General features: G+C 34.0%; 1 protein-coding gene across 2 annotated transcripts in view; it reads right to left on the reverse strand.

The window, feature by feature from the left end:
• The window catches only part of WASHC3 (WASH complex subunit 3), a 56,057-nt gene that overhangs the window by 23,923 nt on the left and 17,177 nt on the right, over window positions 1-14,957 (reverse strand). The window contains exons 3-5 of one of the 2 annotated variants that reach the window (XM_079140149.1): window positions 10,772-10,837; window positions 8,385-8,492; window positions 3,598-3,705 (exon numbers count right to left, since the gene is read on the reverse strand). In XM_079140149.1, the coding sequence (XP_078996275.1) occupies window positions 3,598-3,705; window positions 8,385-8,492; window positions 10,772-10,837 (282 nt within the window). Of the gene's footprint in view, window positions 1-3,597; window positions 3,709-8,384; window positions 8,493-10,771; window positions 10,838-14,957 lie in introns of both variants that reach the window. The other variant, XM_079140148.1, reaches the window with a different exon arrangement.

Genomic DNA, 14,957 nt, shown 5'->3' on the forward strand with positions numbered 1-14,957 from the left:
TGGTATTTATACAGCTTAAAATATTTTTAAGCATTTCTTACTCAGAAGACCTGTTTATTTTTTTTTTCAAATGCATATGATCTAGATCCAAGTTACAATTTCAGAGATTCCAAGAGTGGAACCCAGGAACATGCATGTTAGAAGTTTCTAAGTCTGAAAACCATAGCAGGGAAGGCATAAAGGGAATAGGGCCAGAAGTCTCTGTAATTTAAAGTATGGTGGCCAAGGAAGACCTCACTTGGAAGATATCTGAATAAAAGAATTGAAGGAAGGGCAAACCATGATGATATTTGAGGAAAAGTGTTTCTAGCAAAGAAAACAGCTGATATGAAGGCACTCAAATAAGAGAATGCCCATTTAGTTATTCAACGAACATCAAGGAGGCCAGAAAAGCTAGAGCTGAGTGAGGATATAAGATTAGGAAGGTAAAGATTTTTAGAATATTATTATTATTTTGAATATTATTCAGTCATAAAGAAGAATGAAATTATGGCATTTGCCGGTAAGTGGATGAAACTGGAGTATATTATGCCAAGTGAAATAAGCCAATTCTCAAAAAACAAAGGCCAAATGTTCTCTCTGATATATGAATGCTAACACACAATAAAGGAGGGTGTGTGTGGGGGGAGAATAGAAGTTCTTTGGATTAGACAAAGTGAATTGAAGGGAAGGGAGGGAGGATGGGAATAGGAAAGACAGCAGAACGAAATGGGCAGACACCTTCCTATGTTCAGACCAGTGTAACTCCACATCATGTACAACTACAAGAATGGAAAGTTATATTCCATGTATATATAATATGTCAAAATACATGTATGTATAATATGTCAAAATATACTCTACTGTCATGTATATCTAAAAAGAATAAAAATAAAAAATATAAAAAGCAAGATAAAAGGTAGCTAAATGGTAGGGAAACCTATCTCATGGGCCTGTAAAGGACTTTGGCTTTCATTCTTAGTGGGATGATAAGCCATATGATTAGAAAAATGAGTTTTTAGTTGATACACATTTTTTTTCTTTCCACATTTTTATTGATGGATTATAGGTGTACATATTGATGGAATTTGTTGTTACATATTCATATGTGTACACAATATAACAATATAATTTGACTGATATCACTCCCCAGCACTTCTCCTCTTTCCTTCCTCCCGACTATTGGGACACTTCCCTCTATTGATGTCCCTTTGATTTTCATGATATTCCCCATCCACCCCCACTTTTCATTTCCTTTTTCCTCTCTAGCTTCCACTTGAGAGAAAACATGTGACCCTTGACCTTCTGAGTTTTGCTTATTTCACTTAACATAATAGTCTCAAGTTCCATTTATTTTCCTGCAAATGACAAATTTCATTCTTCTTTATGGATGAATAAAATTACAGTGTGCATGTTTACCACATGTTTTTTTTATCCATTCATCTGCTGATGGCTACCTAGGCTGATTCCATTAGTTTGGCTATTGTGAATTATACTGCTATAAAAATGGGGAATGCATGTATCACTATAGTATAATGACTCCAATTCTTTTTTTTTTTTTTTTTTTTTTGCGGTGCTGGGAATCGAACCCAGGGTCTGTGCTTGCAAGGCAAGCACTCTACCGACTGAGCTATCTCCCCAGCCCTCCAATTCTATAGGATAAACAGAAATGGGTCATGTGGTAGTTCATGCATATTTTTTTGAGGAACCTCCATACTGATTTTCATAGTGGTTGTTCTAATTTACAAACCCATAAACAGTGCAAAAGTGTTCCTTTTTCTCCATATCTTCTCCAGCACAAAAATTAATATTTAAAAGGTCATCTTATAAACACACACACACACACTAACACTGGAAAGCAACAGAACTTGTTTAATAATTAATAACAAAAGTAAAAATTGCAAGTGAGTTTGGGAATTTTTTTTTTTTTTTAGTAGATGGACACAATACCTTTATTTTATTTATTTATTTATTTTTATGCAGTGCTGATGATTGAACCCAGTGCCACACACATGCTAGGCAAGCACTCTATCACTGAGCCACAACCCTAACCTTGGATTGGGAATCATTCACTGGCTGAATAGATCTACACGATACCTAATAGCATCTTCAAGTAAGCATTTAATAAATATCTGTAGAATAACAAATAGTGATAATCCCCCCTTATTCATAGGGGTATGAAACTCCCAGTGCATGCTCTGTATATAAGCACTGCAATACTGTAACAAGTCAGTCTGATAACCAAGACACCCACAAATTGACTAATAGGTAGCATACACAGCTGGACAAATGGATAATTCACATCCCAAGTGGGATGGCATCAGAATGGCATGCAATTGAACTTATAAATTATTTCTCAAATTTTTAATATTTTCTGATGGAAGCTGACTGTGATTAACTGAAACTGGAAGGTGAAACTGTGGAGAAGTAGGGACTACTGAATAATAGAAAATATAGCCTTTCACAAAAGATTTCTGGGTGTTCTTATAGATATTAAGTAAATATTCCTGTTTCCTATTTTAGAATGATTAGGCCATAAAAAGTTTTTTAAGTCACTTTTGAAACTTTTTCTTTTATTTGAAAGAGTCACACATTTTTTAAGAGTCTATCTTTCAAGCTTAGGCTTTCCTGGGTTCTAGCTTTAAAAATGTATTCACTATATTCATAATCAAATTAACTTTGTTTTATTCTTACTAAATAAAGAATTGTATATATTTTCATCCCAAAGTCTGTTTTGTTCTGAAATCTAGAGCCCAGGGTACGACTGTCAATGAAAATGATAACAGTAACAAATCTACTTCTTCTGTTACATAAAGTAAATATACTTTTCCTTTCCCTCATTGTGGTTTCTAAATTAGCCAATATACTCTTTCTGGTTATTAAGAGAAATACTTGCTTTTAAAATTATTTTGGTGATAAATAATGCCATGGACAGCCAATGAATCTGTCTTCAGCCTTTGGTATTAGTACTTTTTTTGCTTGATAACAGAATGTTATAAAAGCATTAATTTTTTTAATTAACAAAAAAAATGATATTCTTTCAACCACTAGCAGGATGACCTTCTATAGGCATGAAAAAAAATTAACTTCTGCTACTATAGACAACTGCAAATATTTTTTATATCATACCATGTTAATCTCTTAGAAAAAAATGATTCTGAAGTCATATAGTATTAAAAGCATTACGTTATATGGCCCAAAGACTTTTCTATAAACCAAATCATTGATAGACAAACATCAGAATAAAATACATTTAAAATATTATTTGTGCTAGCAGATGGGGATTAAGCTAATCATATGATTTACCAAATGAATAGTCCATTTCTTTCTAATACATCCAAGTTTTGTAGTGAAACTTTGTGTAAAGCAAAACTAACTACATAAATCTATATTTAAACGATGTTAATTTGCAGTGTAATCAGTTTCAATGAGAAAGATGGTGACTTCTGGTTACTTTTTATGAGGGTATTAATTAAAATAGGAAAGAATTAAGAGACTGGAAAACTTGGTCAGTCGGTTTAGCAGTTTGCTCAGATTGAAAAAATAACAATGAAACCTCCAGGGTTAAGAATTTCAAATGAGGCTGCTAGACAGAGAAGACAGACCAAATTAGCTTACCACTTGAACCATTTTGAGATATCTGGCATATCTTGGATCCTTGGCTACAGTTAAGATATTTTCTGATGATACTTCACTTTCCTGTGGTCCAGAGTCTTGTGTACTGTTCTGCTGTAGAGAGTATTTCGTGTAAATCTTTAGACAATTCACAAAAGGGGTCTATCATGTTACTTACAAGGGATGTTTCTTTTTTTAATTATAAGGCAATAAATATTAGAAAAAAAATTCTAAATTTAAATACCAATAATTTAATTATGGGATATATTTCTAAATATCTATAAATACTTAACTAGGACTTCAGAGGAAGCTACATTTAATATCAACAATACATTATTTCTTAAAATGCAAAATATATTCATGGCATTTAAAAAAATTTAATCCTGCTTTACATGTTATCAGGGTGTTGATATAAAACATGAATTATAGAGGGATATATTACGTTAATAAAACTTTAAATGAACTAATAAAACTATTTGATCTCTCAATTTTTCAATTCTAACAGTGAATTGATTTCCGAGGTATCTATGATCTATACTATTGAAACTCCTTATTTATTAAATTAGAGTCCATTTCCATTTCTTTCTGATACATAATAAATTATATTATTCTTACTGGAATGACTATTCTAATTTTTTAGAAAGCAATGCCTGGAGATTTTGTGGGAGAAAACTCAGCTTCTCAGTCAAAATTATTTGGTTTTGTACATTTCAGTTATAGATGGAAATACTGCCCACAGAATGGATAAGACTAAATACTAATATCTACTTACAATGAGAAATACTGGGGAATGGTCTTTTAGACAAGGACGCTTTTGTCCCACAGGCAGTGCTCACTTCGAATGATACCATGTTAACTGAAGCTTGACCACAGCAGAATCTCATCTTCCCTAAGCACCAGGCTGACTACCTGGACATGGTACTTGATTTTTTTTCTTTCAAACTGAACATTTAGAGTAAGTTACTTTTGTTAATCTCACTTAGTATCGGCATATAAGCGTTAGGAGGAATTTCTTTAACAAATGAAATCAATTTTAAGTCTCGATGAATATACTAAAATATAGATAGATCAATATTTTTAAATTTCATAGTCTTTAGAATTTGAATGTCAGTTGTGTCTTAAGGTTTGCCTCAGATAATTCAAATATAAACTAAACCTGTCAAGAACTCTGAAGCAAATAAAACATCCAATCATCCTTTAGGTTTCTCCTATTATATGATACTTTAAATATTACAAAAGTGAGTGAGGGGGTGTGTGTATATATATATATATGTATATATAGTATTCATTTGCAATATAATTAAATATAAAAAGTCCAAAATGCTGTTAATTGAATAAAAAATCAAAAATAAGATTCAAGTTTTTAAATTTTATTTTATGGACAAACTCATATAACAGCAGAATGGAGCAAATAAGAACTACATTTCAGTCAATTTTCAACTCTCGGCTGTTAACTTCTGCCTAGTAATCAAGGCTTCAACAAGGTTTAATTAAGTAATGTCTTGCACCTTTGCTTACATGAATGACCTATTAAATCATCTATCGTATCTCTCAACTATCCTTCATTTTATTCTTAATTCCAAACTGTATAACTGGATGCTCTACTGTGAACAGTGACAAGAGCTGAACCATGAAATTAAAGTTGAAGAAAAATCAGAATACAAACCTTAGGTCTTTGCTTATATATAGATTATGGATAGTGATAAATGGATGATTTTTAAGTGCATAATTATTCTTTATATGATAACTGAGTTGATTATACTATCAATGGAAACTGTATAAAGCAAAATTTAAGATCATTTCAAAATATCTGACATAAAATATATCAATTAAAAACAATGAAGAAAAACAGAAGTTGATATGAATATTAAGAACATGCTGAACAGCCAGGTGCAGTGGCACACACTTGTGACCCCAACAACTTGGGAGGATCACATGTTCAAGGTCAGTCTGGGAAACTCAGTCAAACCATGCCTCAAAGTAAAATTCAAAATGGGCTGGGGATGTGGCTCAGTGGAGAGAACTTGCCTAGCATGTGTGAGGCCCTGGGTTCATCCTTAGTACAGGAGAAAAAAAAAAATAGCATGCTGAACACAAAACTTCATCATAAATTTTTTTTTTAAATCCAGGTAGCCAACAGAACTTCATAAATCCTCTTAATTATTACAAAATTTTAAAATAAAATTGTCAGATTTAACAGGTGATTACTGAAAAGCAGCTGTGATTATTGGTAATGTTTTGAACCTTAAATAGGCAAGGACCAACACACAACTGTATAAAAGTTCTAAAATATATATTACAGATTGCATTTTTAATAGCACCTGAAAAATTAATACTCAAAGTTAGATGGATACCATTTAAAAATATTAAATGAACACATGACAACTTTATGCACTAAAGAATGTATAGTAGGTAGAATGGAAATATTTTCTTAATACTCTTTACAGATGTCTTGCTTTAGAAAAAGAGTGGTCTATATTTAATTGAGGAAACTTGTAAAAGTTAAATTTCTTTACAACATTTGGATATCCTCTTAAGTATTATATTTATATTCCAGTGGTCATAATGAAACTTATTAATTAAATGAAGGTTAAATTCTCTAATAGCTAATTGTTAAGTAAATGATCATCTAATCCACAGCACACACCCTATCTAAACATAATGGCTTATCTCACAGGGCCTTGTACCACACGTTTATATATATAATGGATTAAACACAGTACTAGAAATAGTTTAGTACAGTGTAGTAGGTAAGAGCTAGAACTCTTGGCATCAGACTTCCTGGGTGAAAATTCTAGCTCTTGCATTATCATTTGCCCTAAGTACTTAACCTTTTTGTACCTCTGTAAAGTAGGACTGATAATACCATACACTGTCCTTCAGTATTTATGGGAAATTGGTCCCAGGATGACCGAGGATAATAAAATACATGGATGTTCAAGTCACTTATATAAAATGACATAGCATTTGCATATCTACATCCTCCGGTATACTTTAATACATTAATTATAATACTAATACAATGTAAATGTCATGTAAATAATTGTTGTAATGTTTAGGGAATAATAACAAGAAAAGTCCATAAGTGTTTGGTATAGATGTAATTGTTAAAATACTTTCAATCTGTAATTCTTGAATTCAAGGATACAGAACCCATGAGTACACAGGGTTGACTGCATTTGTATTTTATGTCTCTTGTGAGAACTGAGATAATTTATGAAAAGTACTTATGCATGCCTGGATATACAATGAGCACCCTTTGTTAGCTATTAACATTATTATCAACATCATCATGATCTAAAAAATACCCCATGAAAAGTAACTCTCAAAATTTAAGAGCTACAAATCACCTAAGGGTTCTGTTAAAAAAATAATTTTCTGGTGGGGTATGGTCACATCTGTAAACTCAGTGACTCAGAAGGCTGAGGCAGGAGGATGGGAAGTTTGAAGACAGCCTTGACAACTTAGCAAGAGCCTGTCTCAAAAAAAAAAAAAAAAAAAAAAAAGACTGAGCATATAGCTCAGTGGTAAAGTGCACCTGGGTTCAGTCCCCAGAACAAACAAACAAAAAAAGTAGACTGATTCAACAGTTAGGTGGTAGAGAATGAGATTCATTTCTTGCAAGTCTTTAGGTGATGCCCAGGCAGCTAGTACTTGGGACATATATTGAGGAACAAGAGGGATATCAGGAACTATTGTTAATTACATTTTGTATGATAAAGTAGAATAAAGGAATTAAGAAAAGCATTATGTAAGAAAATGTCAAAATTTGCTGAGCACAGTGGTACACACATGTAATCTCAGCAACTCGGAAGGCTGAAGCAGTAGGATTGTGAGTTCAAAGATAGCCTCAGCAATTTAGTGAGGCCCTAAGTAACTCAGTGAGACCGTGACTCAAAAATAAAATATATTGGGCTGGGGTTGTAGTTCAGTGGTAGAGCACTTGCCTAGCATGTGTGAGGCACTGGGTTTGATCCTCAGTATCACACAAAAATAAATAAAATAAAGGTTAAATTCTAAAAAAATAGTTTAAAAATAAGAGATAGTTTTAAAAAAAAGGAAGTGGGGATGTGGCTCAGTGGTTAATTGCCTCTGAGTTTAATCCCTGGTACAAAAAAAAAAAAAAGGGTAAAATTTCTCAGAGATGGTCAAGGAATTATGGAAGAGTAAAAGGACATGATGCATGGGATTCATTTCAGCAAATGATAAAAAAAAAAAAAAGAAAGAAAGATAAAGCAGTTGTGATAAAATCTTAACTGGTGAATTTGGGAAATGGGCTTTTGAGTATTTATTGTATTATTCTATTTCTGTGTTTGTTTAAAATTTGTATATTAATAAAACACTTAAAAGTGCATTTCTTAAAAGAAATCAGGAACATTTCCTACTGAACTTGAAAAAAAATTATATTCAAGGTTCTTCCTAGTCCTGTATTGATTGATTCTCTTTTTTAGAGGCAAAGAAAATATTAACTTCAGGAAGCCCTTCAAAATAACAAAAGACATAGTAAACTCATTAATTTGTACAATTAACATGTTAATAATTATAATTTAAAAATAAAAAGGAGATATCCTAACCTAATAAAAAAGACAGGATCCTATGTTAAAAAGAAACAAAAAACAAATTAAAAAATTAACAGCTTACTTTTTTCTTCCTCAAACTTCATTTTTTATTTTATAGTTTTAGTATTAAAAATTTAACATTTTTATTTAACTTTTTCCTTTCAACCTGCTACTTAGGTCTATCAGGTTCAACCAAGATCTGCTCATACTTCTTGCCATTTAAATACTTACCTGTGACATCTCTGAAGTAGTTTCAGAATGTGATCCATTTGTGACACTAGTGACACTTAAAGGAGATACTTCAAATGAGACATCATCTAGGCCCGGGATAGATGACAACTGAGAAAAGCAAATTAGTGTTGGTACATGAGAATGATCCTAGGTGTATAAATAAATACTGTAAATTTTTAGGTGTGTGTTTTACTGAGAGTTGTCTTGAATTTTAGGCTTATGTAAGTTTTATGGGCTCATAAAATCTCAACCTGAATTTTCCAGGTCATAAACTAAACTGAAAGACATTCACTAATAGAATACTTTTGAAGAATTTCCCAAATGTAATTTTGCTTATAACCATTCTTTGCCCAGAAATTACTTTAAAATGTAGAGATTCCTGGTATAAGGACTAAGAACACAGGTTTTAGAGTCAGACTGTCTAAGTTTCAGTCCTAGTTCTACCACTCACAAGCTGTGTGCCTCAATAATTCTTACCTATAAATTGGAAATAAGAATTTACAAAGTTGTTATAAAATGATTGTTATTTTAAATACTTTGTTTTCAAAAAGTGTTCTATAGTACAATTTAAGCTTTAATTATCTGGGATACAAAAAACTCTTATCTTTACATCTTAATGTATGAAACAGAAGTTTTCCTTTCTTTAAACATTTTTTTTAATGTCAAATACAATATTGCATGCCTGAAGTTGCAGCTACTTGGGAGGCTAAGGTAAGAGGACCCTGGGAGTCCAGGAATTCAAGGTCAAGCTGGGCAACATATAGCAAGACACCATCTCAAAATAAATAAATAAATAAATAAATAAATAAATAAATAAATAAATAAATAATTCTTTAAATGCTACTAAAATGCATTGTTTCTGATACACAAAATATGGGTATGATTAACCATCAGTTAATGGTTCATAATTAACACCATTATGAAACACAATAGCACAATAGTATTTCAACCTAGAATGGTTAAGCATTTCAACCAGAAGTTAAGGACTTCAGGTTAGATTTGTAAGATCTGTGCAAAAACTTGCCTGATTTTATCCTGGTAATCAATGACACATATTTGTCAGATGTCTGGGTAACTCTGAAAATTAATTCTATGGCCATGGAAATAAATGAAGTTACTTTATCTACATGGTAACATACTTTGTGACCTTGGATTCCAACTTCTTGAGAATACCCCAAGTATTAAAACAAGATACACAGTCACAATAAAGAATAATGAAAATATGAATGGTAATAAGATCTCAAGCAGTAATATTCATTGAGAACTGTTGAGTGAAGGCAGTACTTAGCATGGTGGCTATAGCCAAAATAGTTTCAAGTGAGTATGGCTGCTAGGAGAACATCCTGAGCATGTTCAAGGCCAGGTATTCTAAATTTCTAACCAGAGAACTATTCTAAAAGAAACAATAGTTGCTGAAGTTCATGGAATATGTAGAAAGTACAAATTAGATATTCTGATCCTTATTGTAAAGACACTGTCATTTATTCTTTCTCATAAATATTTAATACTGTTAGTTATTTTTAAAAATTTAAGTTAATTTTAACTAATACATGAAAACATAAAAATTGCACATTTTTTCCCTTTTTTTATTATTGTAAACAAATGGGATACATGTTGTTTCTCTGTTTGTACATGGAGTAAAGGCATACCATTTGTGTAATCATAAATTTACATAGGGTAATGCTGTTTGATTAAAATTGCACATTTTTATGGGATAACATTTTTTAAAATGATAAAGTCACAAAACATTATACTAGTGAAACACTATACTACTATTTTCTTTATAAAATATATACATATAAAATATGTACATGTATGTTAAAAATGAAACCAAGTTATAACAAAATATACCTGTTAATGATCTAAATCTTAAAGCTTTCAAATCAAAACAGTCTTCTATTTTCCCCAGTTAACTCCTGCAATCTCTGATATCAAATTAGTACTCTTCATTAGCATTTAAGATACTTGAAAATGGAAAATGATATTGTCTATAAAATTTGCTCTGGAAACATTTAAAGTTTTATATAACTTATTGTGCTACTATTAAATGATAACTATTAAAATAATTTTGAATTGTCCATCAAATGAAGTGAAATACATAACAGCTCAACTTGTTAACATGTTACTCACATTATGCTTTTGGCTAGTATAATGAAAGAAATCTCAATCCATGTGTACATTTGAAAAGAAGAAGTTAGTAGTTCATAATGAATAATAAATACCATTTCCTTGCAATTATAATAAATTTTTTAAAAAGCAAAATACTATACCACTTCATAGATGTAGGAATTAAATTGAATTCATTCCCAAATGCAATTAAAGTATGACTGAGAAAGTTGATATATGTACAGCAAAGTTTATATTATAAATTATTCAGAAATACAAACCTTTGCATCTAAAATGTTGAGAGTTGTTTCAATTTGTTGGATCCGAAGAGAAAGGTCTGCCAGTTTCTGGAGGAGAAAAATTAGAAACATAAGAATATAATTTTTAATTAAAACCATTTAAAAGAACAACAAAAGGTAGATGTAAAAATAATAAAAACCATGGCTTAAGTATTTGTCATTTTTGAACATACTACTATCTTACTTGAGTGGGAATGAAAACAAGTATTCTTAGTTTTATTAGAATGCCTCATAATTATTTCATAAAATCATATTCACTAATAAAAAAGTTTTATTTTCAGTTTTAGAAAATTAATTACCACAGCAATAAACAATCATTGGAACCAAAATATAAACTCAACCTAGGACAGTATCTTTTGTTCACTGCTGTACTACAAGTTCCCAGAACAGCACCTGAAATCCAACAAGAGCTTAATAATTATTTGTTGATGAATGAAGGAATGAATTCTTCATAGAAAATAAGAGGAAGGACAAAAATTTGCCAAAGAACATGGAACAAGATCTGCCTTCATAAATTATTGAAATACATAAGTATATACAATGTGTCCCAAATTCAAGCTTCTCAAGTTTGAAAAGTAAAAGAGGATGAAATTGGAAGACAAATTATTCATTTTGGAAAGAATTAAATAAGAAAAAATTAGAAAGTACTAAAAAGGCAAAAAGAAGCAAACTACCATCAAAAGTCAAGATAAACCAGAACGAAGAGCTTAACATGCTCTAATTAATCTGTACAGTTAAATTATTCATATGTACATATATATATACCCACACAAATAAAAGTAATATAGAATATGATCCATAAAAAACATGTATTTAAAACTCTCAATCCAGGGTTGGAGGTGAGACTTAGCAGTAGAATGTAAGGCCCTGGATTTGATCCCCAACACTACAAAAGAAAAAAGTATTATCTCCAATCCTAACATTATCATATTTAATCCACAGTCCAAGAACAGCTGGCCAGTTTACTAGTTAGCAGATAGGTAGCATTCTGACTACTTTCTGTGATAATATCAAGTTCCTCACTAATAAGCAGAACTTTAACACCCTGAGAAATGATCATTTGTGCCCACAATTAGCAGGCATAAAATACTGAAAGTACCCTACAGAGTACTTAGTGGCTTTTTCACAGGACACTTGTATTGTTGTTTTCAGACAGGGTCTTACTATATTGCCCAGGTGGCCTCAATTTCCTGGGTTCAAGTGGTTCTCCTACCTGAGCTTGCCAAATAGCTGAGATTACAGAGTAGCTGGGATTATAGGCACTTGTGTAAGATACTAAACTCCGTTCTCTGCAATTTAAAGAAAAGCAGTTTTCTCATATTTTGCCTTTATCGAGTTGGGATGTAGATGTGTCAACGTTCCACCCTAGATCATGGGGATGAGAAATGCCTTGGGGGATGGTGGAACCACAACATGGAAGAAACTGCTCATGGATGACCTTATGTAACAGTTGCTCTGATAATTTAGAGTAGCCAGAATGGTATATGAGAGAGATACAAAATTCAATCTTATTTAACTCATATTTTGTACTTTGTTCCATTATCACATCCTTTCTCATACTTAATACAAAGTGCCGGCTACAACATACTTATTTTTAAGATGAGCATCTTGATATCCATATAAAGATATAATCTAAAAGAATAAAACATCAAAAACTAGTTTTAATGGTAGCAAAGAGGTTTAACCCTGACTTCTAGGATTTGTTCATATAAAGCTTTTATGTAAAAACAAATACAAGCTATAAAACACCTTATTGATGAATCCTCCAAATTATAGGTATATTCTTGAAAATCATGGATATTCAAATTCGGCAAATTTAATCACTTTTAGTTCACTAGAGAAGAAATCCTAAATCAAATTAATTTGTAAAATGAATAACAATTTTCAATTTATTTAAAAATTAACATATTAGTTTGGTTTAAAATGACTATGAGGGGCTGGGGTTGTGGCTCAGTGGTAGTGCACTTGCCTAGCATGTGTGAGGCACTGAGTTCGATCCTCAGCACCACATTAAAAAAAAAATAAATAAATAAAATGACCATGAAAAATAGAAACAAAAATTAAAACTTTAATTTTTATGTTTCAATATACTTCTATAAATATGTACTTTTAACCAACAATCATCATTGTCAACATGTAAGCATTTATGTATGATACACTGTATATGCAACATATCATTAGAAATCTCACACCAAATCTCTTAAGTAGGAATTATCATGCTAATTTTAAAGATAAGAAGACTGAGTCTTCAACTAAGTACCTGAACTCAAACACTTCAACTCCAAAGCCAATACCCTTTATCAGATACCACTTTAGAAAGAATTTTACATTGCTGAAACACGATGGTAAATTCTTGGGGATTGCCCAGACAGAATTTTTGTCACTCAAAGCTAATAAAAGATCAATTCACTTCTCACTAGGATGCTCTGTGCTGTATATACCAGAAATCAAATTTTTCTGCTTTTGGTAAATTTCTTAAGATAAATGGCATTTATCTGGAATTTTTTAAAATTGCTATTAAAAGATTTTGAGGATTAAAACATAAAACCAAGTTATTATTAAGTGGGCACTCAGTGATTCAGAGGATAGACTGAGGACTGAAATACATATTTTAAAAAACAAGAAACAGAAGATAAAATGTGACTTTCTTTTAAAGAAGATTGGAATGGCTTGGTGAAAAAATTATACTTTCAACAGTAATTTCTAATTTTCATTGTTTATATTTTTTGATACAGATTACTTTGGTATGGTAATCTTTGATTTTAGCCTACTCTCACCAAAGCCTTGCCAAAATGAAGTGACTTGTTTTCTATAATAAAACAAGGCTGCATGAATGATTTATTCATGCAAGACATGACAATGATCTAAAATCAATATATTTTAATTTATAAAAATTCATCAGAACGGTTTTCAAGATGGCGGCCTAGAGGGTGGCTGCATTACGTGTTGCTCCAGAACTCAGGATTCAAGAGAGGAGATATTGAGACGCTTGGGACCAACTCAAAGTAGCCGGGTGACTCTCACCCCCTGGGGGGGCATCCCGGATGGGACGGGGGTCCCGGAACGCAGGAAACTTTGTGAAGTAGAACTGCCGGCGAGACGCCCCTCCCCCCGCTGGAGCGCCGTAGAGGAGGCCGCTCGGCACAGCGCTGGGACTCGGAGCAGCCACTGGGGCTCCGGCGGCTGCCCGGGGGAGGAGTGGCGGGGAGAACTGTGTGGACTCAGGACACCGGGGCCTGCCCTGAGGAGGAGGAGAGGAGCGTGGCCACTTGGATTCGGAGAGACTGCGCCAGAGCTGCAGGCGGTTGCCAGAGGAGAAGCCGCGCGGCGAGCTGTTTGGAATCAGAACGACGCTTCTGAACACCGGGGCCTGCCCTGAGGACAAGGAGGAAGAGGAGCAGCCGCTTGGATTCGGGTGACTATATGGGAACTACAGGCGGTTGCCAGAGAAGGGGCTGCGTGGCGAGCTGTTTGGACCCTGACCACTTCTGAACCCCGGGGCCTGCCCGGAGGAGTAGGAGAAGGAGGAGAAGGAGCGCGGCGGGTCCTTTGGACTCGCAGTGACTGCATTAGCGCTCCAGGCGGCTGCTCAGAGGAGAAGGCGAGTGGTGAGTTGTTTGGTCTTAAAGTGACAGCTCCTGAACACAGGGGGGCTGCCTGGAGGAGAAGCGTGGTGGGACGCTTGGTCTTGAGGGGCCACACCAGAGCTCCGGGCGGTTGCCCAGAGGACCCGTGCAGCGGGTCACGTGGATTCAGAGCCACTCAGAGGGACTGCTCCTGAACACCCGGGGGGTTATCTGGAGAAGGAGGAGGAACAGGGCAGGGTCACTTCGACTCGGAGTGATTGATTGCCCCGGGCTACGGGTGGTTGGTGGGAGGAGGAGGCACGAAGTGAGTTTCTTGGACTCCTAGTGACCGCACCGGCATACTGGGCGGCTGTCTGGAGGAAGAGGCCTGTGGCGGGTCTCTGGGACTCAGAGCGATTGTTCGGGGCCACAGGTGGCTGCTCAGAGGAGGGGCCACGCAGCCAGGCGATTAGGTGCAGAACAGGGTCCCAGGATCTAGGAGGCTTCTGGGTGGAAGAGCCGCACAGAGACAGGCTTAGGGCGGAGCGAAGGGTCCAGGCCTATGGGCAAATTCTCTGAGGAGGGGCAGCCTAAGGAGATTC

The sequence above is a fragment of the Sciurus vulgaris genome (assembly GCF_902686455.1).
Source record: "Sciurus vulgaris genome assembly, chromosome: 5".
Taxonomy (NCBI): Eukaryota; Metazoa; Chordata; class Mammalia; order Rodentia; family Sciuridae; genus Sciurus; species Sciurus vulgaris.